Raw genomic sequence first — 13,184 nt, 5'->3', positions numbered from 1 at the left:
GTGACACAGACCACTGGGCTGCACTGCCCCAGGGAGGCTAGGCAGTTTATCCAGGGCTTAGGCCAGTGCCAGCTGAGATGGCCCGTGGCGCCCAGCTAATGGAACGACCGGCCACCTGGCCTGGCCTGCTGCCCCCGGGTGTGGCCTTTGTCAGGTTGCCCCAGCAGGGCGACAGACAGCCTCAGGGCTCCGACAGGGTCTCAGCGCCCCCTGTGGGAAGACACACCTCCCCAGGGGCTGTGGCAAAGCCCCGGCCATCAGGCATTGTGTCCTGTACCTGGCGGCTGGGCGTGCCTGGCCACCGGTGCTGAGCAGCTCCCCGTGAGGGCAGGGGCGGGCGGGGAAGCTCGGTGCGTGTCCACTCGGCCCGTTGAGGGCCAGTCAGCTTTCAGAAGTGGCGCCTCCACCCATCCCTGCAGAGACGGGCACGGCAGCGCGCTGACTGGGAGGGGACCCGCCGCAGCCCAGCCCGAGGGCCGAGCAGACACCGAAGTGCCAGCTCCTCCCTGCCTGAACCCTGTGGCCCGGGACCCCGAGAGGGGCACGGACGGAAGTCTGACTTCTTCCTGAGTCTGCAGGTTTTTTCCCTCGATGGCCCCCGAATTCCCCCCACCCCCGGCCGGAGCTCTCTCTTGAGGGTTTCGCGTGCTGCTCCCTGGAACTCGCTGGCTCCGAGACTGGAAGTTTTCTCGTTCAGGAATTTCTGTTCACACGAGGCGTCCGCTGCCCGAGCTGGACTCAGCACTTCAGCCTGAGGCTGTGAGGTGAAGTCACAGATATTCGTCCCTTTTTAAGGTTTCGTCCTGTTCGCGTGACGGGTATCGCCATTAGTCGAGGCTTAGTTCTGTTTGTGTCGTTACTCCACCCTGGTTAAGTCATTTAAAAATCTGGGGTAAAAATAGAGGAATTGTCCAATTTCAAGGGACCGAGTCAGCGTGGAGCCTGTGCACGGTATGGCAGGGTGGGCCCTCGGTCGGCCAGATGATGGCAGAGCCTCCGCTGCGGGTGACACTGCCCCTCTTGGGGTCTGTGCTGCCGCCAGAGGAGCTCAAGGGGGAGGCGTCCCGTCTTCACAGCCCCCGCCCCAATGTGCGTGCTCTGGTCCCTGAGGTCTCAGCGTGGGGCTCCACGTCACCGTCACGTCTCAGACCCTTCTTCAGGTCTCAGGCCTTTCCCAACACACCTCTCCCCTTCCCAGACCTTCTGCAGTGTCTGTCCCCTGGAACCCAAGGGCATGGACAGTCACTCTTCATTTGACATGGTCCTTGACTATCTTGCTCACCCCCTAGCTTTCTCCCAGGACGCCTCCCACCTCGGCACCCCGTCCCCCACACCATCTGGGTCTGGAGGTGTCTTCCTGTTCTTCACTGGTGCTTCCAGAAGCCGCCGCAGCCCCAGCGTTGCCCTCCGGGGACCACTCGGACCCTCCCGAGGGTGGCAGGACTCGGCTCCAGGTCTGGCTCGGGCGCGCCAGCCGCGCCCGCCATTCGCTGACCGCCAGCTCCCAGGCCGGCCCACTCTGCCCGGCACCTTCTCCCTTCCTCGGCAGCTCAGAACCCAGCCGTGCCCTGTGCTGGAAGCTCCAGCCGTCGTGAGAAGTCAGGAACCTATAGGGACCCAGCAGCCCTGTGGTCACGCGTCCACCCCCACCCCACCCCCGCCCCCTGCGCCTGGGCCTCACCCAGGTCGTGGCTCTCTCCCTGCTCCATGTCCGAGTTTCCCGTCCCTCAGTCATTTCTAGTGGCCTCAAACCTGGTGTTACATTTCCATCCTAAAAATGAGGCCTCGCAGGCCCCATGTCCCTCCGTGTCCTGCTACAGTTCAGTTTCTCTCCTCCTTCCAGCAAACTCCCGCCCAGGCCATGCTGCCCGTTCTCCCTGCCCCCCCCCAGCCGAGGTCAGTGCAAGGGTGGGGCCAGGGGTGGCAGGGAGGAGCCCTTTGGTGGGGGGTCGGGGGGCTTCATGGCCTCCACTGTGGCATGGGCAGGTGGCCGGAGCACAGGCAGGCACCGCACTCCTGGTCCTGGGGCCCGTGGGGACGGAGCCCGCACAGGGCGGCATCTGGGCCAGCAGCACCCGCCTTGCAACTCGCATGCTTCCAGCCCCGCCACGGGCCCGGGGCCTAGGACGCTGGGGACCGGGGGCCCTCACACCTTTCTGCACACCCCCCTTCCAGTCCCTCACCCATTCCTCGTAGGCCTTGCTTTTCATTGTTTCAAATCATCTTTATTGAGGTGTAACACATGCAAATGAATCGTTTGGTGTTTCGATGAGTGTGTATACTCCTGTGCCTCGCCCACCGTGCAGAGCGCGTTTTTGTGGTCTCTAAGCAGTTATGTTTTTCAGTGTACAGGTCTTCCACTTGTTTTGTTAAATTTGTCCCTATTTCATGTTTTTGATGTTAATATGACCAATTACACGTTATATTATTATGTCATTTATATCTATATTTTAATTTTTCTCATTGTTCCCTCCTGGTTTGTAGAAATAGTCGGTTTTATATGTCGACCCTGTACCCTGTCACCTTGCCAAACCGACTTACTAGTTCCGCAGAGACTGTTTCAGTCCTTCCTCCCCAGAGGGCACGACTCCCCTCGTCCTTCCTCGTGCTGGCCGGGAGCTCCGGCGCTGCCGAGCGCAAGTCGTCAGACGTCCTGCGCTGCTTTTGAGGGGAGAGGGGAAGTGATGATCAGTCACCACCACTCAGGATGCTGTTGGCTGTTGACTCTCCCAAGTCGAGACATTGGGAATTGAATTTTATATCTGTTGAAATGATCAGATATGTCTTTGCTTTGTTCTGTTAATACAGTAAAGTACATTGTTTTGTTTTGTTCAGAATGTTAAACCAACCTTCATTCCTGGGATGAGCCATAGTTGGATTCAATCTGCTATTGTTCTGTTAAGGATTTTTTTTTTTAAATCTCCATTTATGATGTTGTCGATCTGTAGTTTCCTGTGGTGTCTTTGTCTGGTTTGGTGTCAGGACAATGCTGGCCAGAGGTTTGGGCATTTTTCTTCTCTTGTCTGGATGAATTTGTACACAGCAGGCATTGCGTGCAGTCCTTAAATGTTTGGTAGTCTTCACCAAAGCGAAGTCTAGCTCGTTGCTTTGGGCTTTGTTGGGAAATTTGTAAATATTTTCAAAAGATTTAGAGATACATTAGTCCTGGTTACTTTGACTTATTTTTTTATTTTTATTTTTTTTGGAGAAATTGTGATAAGTTTATTTTTCATTGTACAGTATGTGTCATATGAAACTTACTAGTTAGGTCATTGTTAAGTGTGTGGCATTGAGCGCATTCATGCTCTTGTGTAGACTGACATGTCACATCGGTGTTTCTTTACACTGCAATGAGTTTGATCTAGCATCAGTCTTTGTTTGTTTTTTGTTTTTTATGGTACGTTTACGCTCCGGAACTCGTCCCCCCTGCATAAGTAAAACTCTGTGCCTTTGACCGCCATCCCCCCGTGCCCGTGCCCCCGCCCCCGCCTTCCTGCCCGGCCTGTGTGCGTTCGAGGGTTTTCGATCGCACACACGAGATCAAGCCGTGCTCCCCCGTCCTCAGCCTGCACCTGCCAGTGCCTCGGGTGAGAGGACGTGACGTGGCCGGTGGCGTGGTGGCACTGCTCACACCCTCGTGACAGCTTCACGCCTTACGCGCTGGAGTCATGTTTCATCTTGCCAAAAACACGTTGCTTTTACCTCTTATTAGACTAAACCTTATTATTTGGGCAACTTTAAAATAAGTAAGGCCTTTAGGAAAAGCTCTTAGGTTTGAGACGTTAAGTTGCGTTTTCTTGTGTTTAATTGGTAGAGTTCTCTATTCGTATCGTTTGAGTTCTAATGTTGCCCAAGGAAAACATTACAAATATGGTTCGATTTCACTTTTGAAGTCTTCGTTATACGTATTTCTCATGCACAAGAAATACTGACTTGGTGCTAATTACCTTTTTTTTTTTTGCCCCCGAGTGGGTTGTCGCCGACAATGCCCAGGGACAGCATTTTGTAGGGGACTTCCAGCAGAGGTTGGAACTATTTCAGAGAAAGGAGCTCTGGAGAGAGTGGCTGTGGGGCTCTCCCGCGCGTCCAGGACGGGTTTGGCTGTGCTGCTCTGCCAGTGTCACACACAGACACAGCGTAGCCGGCATTATGGAAAATAACAAACTTTATTTCTATAAAACGTTTCACACCGACTGTACACATGCGCGCGCCCACGCAGCACTGACACGCACCGAGGCGTCTCCTCCGATGCGTCTACGCATCACATACTGTTAGAGCACACTTCACAGCAGGTTTCCAAGACACGGGAAAGCTCTGTCATTCGTTTACAAACCTTCCATAAATTACAAAAGAAAGGCAGTCTGGAAAGTATGTATAAAGAGTAAAAACAATTTACAAGTGGACAAGAATTACAAAATAGTAACTGTCAAAGACATCTGCCAGCAACTTTGTACGTCTTTTGTTCAAGTGCCAATGAGGAAGGTCTATGGATTCATTTTAACAGACTTAAATTTGGGATGTTTTGGTGTGGCTTACGCATTACGTGGATTGTTTTTCGTGTGCGCTGTTCGTGTTGAGTAGTTGTGTATGGCATTTTGACAAATAATGAAATAACAGAAATCCACACGCTACAAAATGTAACGCTAAAAGCAATGAGTGTCACCAGCTTTCTGGAAGGTTGGAGCGGTGGCATTTGACCAAACCGAGTTACTTTCTGTCCTCTGTTTTAAGTGATTTGAATAAGTAAACGTTTTCTGTGTCACCTGGCTCGCTCTGAAGGACGCAAAACCAGGTCCCTAAAGCGCACAGTCGTGCACACCGATTTGGACCCGCGTCTGTGGGTCGAGTGCCAGCACGTGCCGGGGGACGCTGACGCTTACCAGACGGCACGAACCACGGTGTGTTTATAAGGCAGAACATCAAGGCCGTGGGGCTAGGGGTGTCAAGACCAGAGTCAACAAGAGACTGACGCATCATGAGGCAAGCGTTTTGGAAAGGGAGAAAGGCTGGAATCGTTCCTTTCAGGGCAGGTGACAAATGCACAGAGACGGGACTCACGGCTGGAGTGAGCTGCCCGGAGCTACTGGCCCCCGTTTGTTGGTGAGACCCCCCACCCTCCCGTCAGGCCTGGGGCACGGAGGCTGGGAGCGGGCCGGGGGCTCTGTGTCCGGGCAGGCGGGCGGGCGGACTAAGGTGGATGGCAGTGCAAAGGGCACGTGTCTACTGGCGGCAGGGAGGGGACTGTCGGGGGACGCGAGCCGTGGGAGCCCTGGTGCGGGATTAGAGAGTGACACAGACCGGACGCGTCCGGCCGCAGGGGTCATTTCGCCGCGCCCAGCTTTTTCAGCAGCCTCTTGCCTTTGAAAAGCAGCCCCTTTTTCTTCCTGGAGGGCACTCCCCTGCCTCTCCCAGGACTACCAGTCCCCACAGGTGACGCAGGTGACCCCGCGTGGAGGCGGGCTGTGGGGGACGGCTCTCTCCTTGCTGTCCCTGAACCCTCGGGAGGAACCTAGTAGGCACAGTGTCACAGTTTAGCGTGCGCCAGCGCCACCGCCCGCTCGGTGATGTCGCGCGCCCCGAGTCCCACCGGGAAAGGGAGGGGCGCGGCGTCCCGGGGAGCACCCCTACCCAGCGCCTGAGACGGCCCCTGCCGCCTCCGTCCCTGCGCCCACGGGGCGGGGTGGCCACTGCTTTGGCAAGACGCAGCCAGGGAGTCATTTCCTCTTAAGACCACAAGCAGGGGGGAAGTCACTTTACACAAGAGGCTGACGGTAAAACTGGCCAAGGACCCTTCAGTTATCTCGAAAGCGGAAGTTCTTAAGGGGAGCTGTGTGGTCTCTGAAAGCCACACGGTGCCTAACCCCCGGGACGGCCCAGGGCGTTCCTGGGCTAGGCACCCTGGAGATGGCACACCGGTTGAAAGAAAAAGCTACGGTGAACCTTCATTCCAATCGAAGCAAGCTCGAAGGCCCCTTCGCGTGCGGCTGTGGCCTCCGGTGGCACGCGGGCTCAGCGGTGAGCACGGCACCTCCGGTCCGCTCCGCTCCGCGTGCTCGAGGGCAGCAGGGCTCTGCCCGAGACCCCCCACCCCACCCTCCCAGTGCCCGTCACTCAGCAGGTGGATGACACGAGCCAAGGGCCCGAGCTTGCTTGGATTGGGAATCAAGGTCTGACTCTGGAAGACACCTCGTCAAGCACCCAAAGCCACCTGAAGACACCGCCTGCCCCGTCTAGCGCCCCGCGGGACGCGGTATTGCATTGGCGTGCCAGCACAGCGGCCTTCCTGGGCCTGTGCCCGGGCGCCTGCCTGCGCCTGGAGACGCTTGGCGCCCCCGGAGGGCGGAGGCCCAGTTCCTGGGGACAGACACGCCGGCACGTGCGGGCTCAGAGCCGACTCTGGCCACCTCGCAGCCTCTGCCGTGTGCTCGGTCTCGGGTCACGCTCTTAAAGGAAGTTCCCTGCGGTAAACGTGTTTACCGGGCTGCGCTGTTTCCGGGAAGGGCCAACAATGCAATACGCAGGTCCGCCCATGAGCAGACGCGGGACACGCTCTGCGTGAACCATACGTCCCCGCGCTGGCCTTTGGGACATCCATACTGTGGACAGTAGGAAAGGGCTATGAAAGGTGGCTGGCCTCACTGCCACTCGGTTGCTTTACAACCGAGGCCGGCGACACGCTAGTGCTGAGGCCCCGTCTCTGGGACATAGCTCCTTTTCCAGCCCGCGTGGCCTTAGTGCTCAGAGCGCATTGGTCCGTTAAGGTGGCTCTGAGGTGGCATCTTTAGAGGTGTCTTCAGTTGCTCACTTACGTGAAGGCTACATTGCCTGATTAAGGTGTAAAATGAACACTCTTCTTCTGTTTCCAAGCAGATGAGCAAAGAAATAAAAATATATATATAAAAATGTAATATATAAAAACTCGCAGTGATGAAATAAAATAAAGATGAGACACTAATGATGGAACCTAGTCATCCAGGAGGCTCAAGCTTGGGGAGCCCTGGGCTCCCGGCGGACAGGCCTGAGTCCCCCGGAGCCACCGCCCTGCGCACCTAAGGAGTGGCCACCCGCCGAGGCGCGGCAGACTGGGCAGGGCGCCCCCTGGTGGGCGAAGGCGGGTCATGAGACTTGAAAGGGCCGGTTAGGGGGCGTGAACTTAACATCTGGCACTAAGAATGTCTAGGCACGCCCCCCATGGGAGGACAGAGGAAGAGCTCGGGGCACATGCTCCTCGGAGCACAGGCCGCAGGCGACACCGCCTGGCGGGAGGGGGCGGGGCGGGGGCGTCCGCTTACCCGCTTGGCCTTGGCGCGCGGCGGTGGCTCCTGCGCGGGGCGGGACGGGGCATCGGACAGGTAGACTTCCACGTCGTCAGGCACCTCTTCCAGGAAGTTCGAAGGGACCAGGCCTTTCTGCCCGTTGAGCTCCCCCTGCGAACACAGCGTGAGGCCCCGGAGCCGCTGGCTGTTTTCCCCAAAACCCACTCCTGGCTTCAGCTAAAGGGGCAGGGCTCAGAGCAGACAGGCGCGGTGGGCTTGTCCTGGGTCCGAAGTGCTGGGACCCAAAGGGACGCTGGTGTCCCCAGACCACCCTGATCCTGACCAGGAGCATGCCCGGAGACCTGCTCAGACTGCGCGGCGGGGCCTGGGCGGGTCGCAGCGTGAGGCCCCTTCCTGACACTCCGCTCTCCTGTCTGGTTCAGTGGGTCCTGGCCCTGGGAGCCCTGAGTCCCTACGGCCACCAACCCAGCCAGAACGTGCTGACTGCCGCCCCCCTTATGCATGACTGCCTTCTCACTATGTCAAATGACATGGGGACAACAGCGTTGACACCTCAGAAATTGCTGCTTAGGTTGGTACACACCCTTCCAGACTTTTCTACTAACTGCACACCTGTGCGTGCACACAGCTGGGGCCACGAGGCATTGGGACTGAGCAAGTCAGCCCACCCCCAATGCTAACCTGCCCCACAAGTGCCCCGAACCAAGTCCAAAGCTGGCCAGCCCCAGACGCCGTGGAAGCCCATCTCTGCCCACGAGGCGCAGGAGCTGACCCGCGAGGAAAGAGCCAGAGTTAGCACACCCCACCCCACTTCCAAGGCCACACCAGCAGTAGGCGGTGGGACCAGGAAATCTCGGAACGGGGGCCAGGGCCCGCAAGTCAGCACGAAGCAGCTCGACCACAAAACGGCACAGCACTCGGGGAGGTGTTTGTCCAAAAAAGGCACAGAGATACCGACGAGCTCACGAAAAGGTGCCTGACCTCCACGGGGACGGCCACCACCAAAAACCAAGCTAAGACTGGAGCCGGTGATGGCGTGGAGGGGCCGGGCGCTCGTGCACTGCTGGTGGGGTGCGAAAGGGCGCAGCCGCTGTGGGAGAAACAGCCCGGCCGGGCTCACAGAACGGAAACTGGCACCACCACGTGAGCCAGCAGTCCCGGCCCTGGGTAGAGACCCCAGGGGAGAACAGACAAGCAAAACGGAACATAAGACGTGAAGGAAACGGTGCTTCCTGGCGTCTCGGAAACTCACGTAATAAAATCCATCTTCGTCAATCTCACCAAAAACAGTGATGATGTCTCCCGTGCAAAACGTGAGCTCAGCCTGCAGACACAGAACGCGGGGTTAAGGGCATTTTCCTGTCCCAAGCCACGTTTGTTACAGCCACGATTTCCCTATTTCCTTTCTTTTCTTATTATTTTGGCATTAACCTCCTCACGCGACTGAATGAGGGAGAAACGCACAAAGCTGACGAGCCTCTCCGCAGCCTCTTAGGACTTGGGGACAAAACAGAACGAGGCCCCCCTTTACAAACTGCCATGGCGGCTGATTCCCAGCCAGAATTCGAGGTCACCGCCAGGTCCTGCCGGTGGTGTGTCTTTAGGGCCAGCCAGACCTGGGGCCTCGGGACGCTCTCGGCAGTGTGACAACCATATTGTGAACGTCCTTTCACTAGGTGCGAAAAGCCCTCACTCGTTAACGGAGTGTCCCTACGTGTCCACTACGGATGCAGAACAGTTTCATCTGATGTGGGAACAAGGCAGGGAGCCTGTACCGGGGCCACCGGCACCCCACGTACGTCAGGCACACAATGGCCTGAGCTCTGAAGGGGGCCCGCGCTGGTCCCTCGTCAGCTGTCACAGTACCGGGTGACAGGACTCGGGTACACCTTCCCAGTTTCCGAGTGTGCCGGGGACCCGCGCGTGGCCCGGGGAAGCTCGGGCGTGGCCGTGGCCGTGGCCGTGGCGCGGCGAGGCGGCCCCGCTGGTACCTCAGCGTCGATGTTGGGCGAGCTCTCCCGCGGGTCGTAGTCGTACAGGGCCACCGCTCTGCGTGTGGGCACGGGGCGCGGCCTGCCACCTCTGCGGTTCCTCTCTGTCGACAGCACGGGGAAGGGGGAAGTCGCCGTGAGGTCACTGCAAAAGCGCGGGCCCCTCCCGGCCTCCATGGCGGCAGAGCCAGGGGCCACTTGACCAGTGGGACTGAGACCGCTGCCCTCTCCCCCACCCCCCCACCACCGGGTCTCGTGCTCGGGCACCCGCGACAGCAAAGGCTTCTACCCTGGGGCCTGTCGCTGGGCTCCACACACCACATCCTGCTTTAATCCAGAATAAGTGCGCACACCTCTGCGGTGCCCGCACGCGGCCTTGGCAGGAAGTGGTCGCCCCAGACGGGACCGCGGTGCTGTCCGCTTGTCAGTTTCACAGGGGGGCGTTACAAGCGGGACTTCCTGAAGGTGGTGACAGGGACACGCAGGGACCACTGTATCCCTGGGTCAGCTGGCACGCCACGTAACCCGCATGACCAGCACGGTGCACACGAGTTCTGTGCCCCGGGTCCCTTCACGCTCCCTCATGGCCCCCTCCAGCCCGGTCACCAATGCTGCCCCCCACCCCAGCACCCGGGCCTTTTCCTGTGGGGCCACACGGGAGGAAGCGGTGAGCGCGGGGCTTCTCCCCCGGGCGCTGCGTCTCAGATGCGACTCTTCAGACTCTGCTCTCGCCGGTGAGCGGCCCGTCGTGTGGCTGCACCACGGTCGTCCCCACCACGGTCGTCCCCTGCGCTTACCGGTCGAAAGCACCGGGTTGTCCCTACTCAGCATGACTGCCGTGAGCACCCGTGGCGAGTGGGGGACAGCAGTGGTAAGTGGGAGGGCCCGCCCCGCTGTTCACAGAGTGGCAGGCGGGATCCGGGGCCCATGCTGCTGCCCACACGTGGGTGGCCAGCCTGTCGCTGCTGCCGTCACTGCTGTGCCTCCTGTCCCCATGAGCATCTTTCCCTGGGCCGCTTCACCGCCCTGGTGGCCTCTGTGGCCTAGGAGCACCTCCAGTCTGCCCAGCCTCCCCGGGGCACTGGTTTCCTGCTGAGCTGTGAGTTATTTGAATGTTATAAACACAAACCCCTTTCCTGAGTCACTGCAGAGAGTGTCGCCAGCCTGAGGGGCCTCTGTCCCTTCTCTTCATGGTGTCTTTCCAAGCTCAGAAATGTTTGCTTCTGATGAAATCTAACACTTTTTTTTTTTATGCATCACGGCTTTAGAGTCTTATTAAAGAAATCTTTGCCTGGTCATCACAAAGTTCTCTCCTATGTTTTCTCTTAGTTTTACAGTCTTGGTTTTTATATTTAAGCCAGTTCCATTTTGAGTTAATTTTTTAATACGGTGAGAATATGGCCCGAGATTCAGTTTTTGGTGTCCAGGTGTCCAGCACCGTCACTGAAGAGACCATGGTTTCCCTTGAACTGACTTTTCGTCTTTGTCGAAAGTCAACCGTCTGGAAGCGCTGGCTGCTCCTGGACCCCGTCCTGTTCCACTGACCTGTGCGTCTGTCCTCTGCCCAGAACCACCTTGTCTTGGCTGATTTATGACTAAGTCACAGTGAGTCTTAAAATCAGGTTCTACGATCTACCGGTTTGGTTCTTTCTAAAAATCGTCTTGGTGGCTCTCGTTCCTCTGCCCTTGCATATAAATTTTGGATTTAGCTCACTGACCCGACGTACGTTCCTGCTCAGACTCGGATTGAGATTGCGGCCATCGCTGGGTCAACTTGGGGACATTTGACATCTTAACGATACCAATAAACCATATATTTACTCAAGAATTCCGTGATTAATTTCATCAGTGTTTTGTAGTTTTCATCATACAGGTCCCACATGTGTTTCGTCACATTTAATGCTACTTCGTGTTTTATTGAGTTATCGTAAATGAGATCCCTTTTTACATTGAAACTTCAATTTTTCATTGCTAACTTATGGAAATACATGACTGCGTGTTTAGCAAGGCCCATCGACCTTGCTGAACTCACTCGTTGGTTCTAGGAGCTTTTAATAGATTCTTTGAGATTTTCTAGGTAGATTTCATGTCATCTGTGGCTAGAAAAAGTCCCACTTGCTCCTTGCTCGCCCATGTGCACCGGCCAGGGCTGGAGCGTGGGGCTGGGAGGGGCGCTGAGGGCAGACATCACGCCCTACGCCCGGGCTTAGGGGAGAAGCTTCCAGTCTCTCACCAAGTGTGGCAACTCCTAGTGGCAGAGCGGCACGCTGGTGTCTCAGTGTGGCTCCTTTGGCCGCATTTAGGAAAGTGGAGTAAAGAGACGTTGACTCTGGTTGGTAACTTAAGTTACTGCTTTCTGGCTGTCGGTGGCTAGGCTCTCTGGGTCCCCTCTTGTTGGGGACTGTTGACCTCAGGCTAGGGGGTCAGCCATGGAAGGGGAGGGTGGTGTCGGGGCCTCAGAGAGTGAGTCTCGCCAGCGTCACGTGGGCAAAGAGCCTGGTGGAGCCCGGGCCATCAGATGTGGGTTTTAACTTGAGACAATGAGTTTATTAATACCGAAAATGTGGAAACATTTTGTTTGATTTTTGTGATTATCCTTAAAATTACACATATTCTTTGAACCATCGAATTTTGTCTTTGAAGTCTAATTTCAAAGTTAATCTAATGTTTTCCAGTATTAAAACCTTAAATACAAATGACATGACTGTCTACAGCGATTTAGAAAAAGTGGGGACCTTTTTAAAGGGTAGGTGTTCCTTGCACGCGGGAAAAATGAGAGATCATAAATGTAATGTCGCTGGAAGGTTCGCTGTCTGGTGAGAGCGCCTGCTTCCTGGGGCGCACACGCTGCCTTCTCGCTGCGCCCTCACACTGCGTCCCCACACGACAGAAGGGGGCGGGGCTCTGCGGGTCCCTCCTCAGGGCCTCCCCCCCCTGCTAAAGGCCCCACCTGGCAACGCCATCCCCTTGCGGGGCAGGATTTCAGCGTAAGAATGTGGGGGATGTGACCATTCCCCGCAAAGAACCAGAAAGCCGCAGTCTTTCCCTGTGTGGCGTACAGCCCGCAAGCCCCAGCCCGCGGGCCTTCGTTGGCCCGTCCGCGTCTGCGCAGATGTCCGGGCGCCGGGTCCGCGCGCGCAGGCTGTGCCGCCTGCTCCGCAGAGCGCGCTCCGCCCGAGGGAAGTTGGCACTGGACTTGCAGACCCCTCTGGCGCCCTTGGGTGGCGCGGCTTAGTCCTGTGCGGGCGCCTCCCGCCCGGAGCCGCTGCCTGCTGTCCCAGGCCAGGGACGGCAGGTGTGTTGTTACCTGTCTTCTCCACCGGCGTGTTCAGGGGGAGGAAGCCCTGTCTGAGCAGCTGGTCCATCATCTCGTCGTCGTCGGCCTGGATTTCGGAGACCATGTTGCAGGGGATGAGGCCGAGCCGGGCGCACGTCTCCCCGCGGTAGAACCCGTCCGCGTCCTTGTCGCCATAGACCTGGGGCGGGAAGAAGGCGAGGCCTTGTGCTTGGCTGCTTCGGAAACGCGTCACCCGCGCACGGTGGGGTCCTACTGGCGGGCGCGCGGACCCTAGGGGCCAGGTTCTCCTCCAGGTTCGCCCGGCCGGGGCCTCCCCTTCGGGGAGTTGCGGGTGTGGCCAGGCCTCGACGGGCGCGTTTGAATTCACACAACTAAAGGCGTGCATGGGGGACCCCCGCCCCCGCCATGGAAGTGCCGCGTGGACACGTGGGTCCCGGCCACCGCACACGGCTCCCTCCGCGGGAAGACGGCGCCCCGAGCCGGGTGTTCCAGAAGTCAGGCATCTGGACTGACAGGGCCCCGTGTCGTGGCCGCGGGGTGGACACCGACGCCCTTTGTGCGCCCTCGCTGCGGGAGCGGACGGCGATGGGACAACCGCTTCCGCCGGGCCTGTCGCCG

At 57.8% G+C, this 13,184-nt stretch overlaps 1 protein-coding gene across 2 annotated transcripts in view; it reads right to left on the bottom strand.

Annotated features, from left to right (window-relative positions):
* Window positions 1-4,147: 4,147 nt before the first annotated feature.
* RIMBP2 (RIMS binding protein 2) overlaps window positions 4,148-13,184 on the bottom strand; it is a 140,030-nt gene continuing 130,993 nt past the window's right edge. Inside the window, exons 17-21 of one of the 2 annotated variants that reach the window (XM_039879221.1) lie at window positions 12,576-12,744; window positions 9,269-9,372; window positions 8,530-8,601; window positions 7,293-7,427; window positions 4,148-5,509 (exon numbers count right to left, since the gene is read on the bottom strand). In XM_039879221.1, the coding sequence (XP_039735155.1) occupies window positions 5,321-5,509; window positions 7,293-7,427; window positions 8,530-8,601; window positions 9,269-9,372; window positions 12,576-12,744 (669 nt within the window). In that variant the 3' untranslated portion in view covers window positions 4,148-5,320. Of the gene's footprint in view, window positions 6,857-7,292; window positions 7,428-8,529; window positions 8,602-9,268; window positions 9,373-12,575; window positions 12,745-13,184 lie in introns of both variants that reach the window. The other variant, XM_039879222.1, reaches the window with a different exon arrangement.

Source organism: Pteropus medius, unplaced genomic scaffold (assembly GCF_902729225.1).
Source record: "Pteropus medius unplaced genomic scaffold, Ma_sr-lr_union100, whole genome shotgun sequence".
In the NCBI taxonomy this organism is placed as follows: Eukaryota; Metazoa; Chordata; class Mammalia; order Chiroptera; family Pteropodidae; genus Pteropus; species Pteropus medius.
This window is presented reverse-complemented; position numbering and strand designations above follow the sequence as displayed.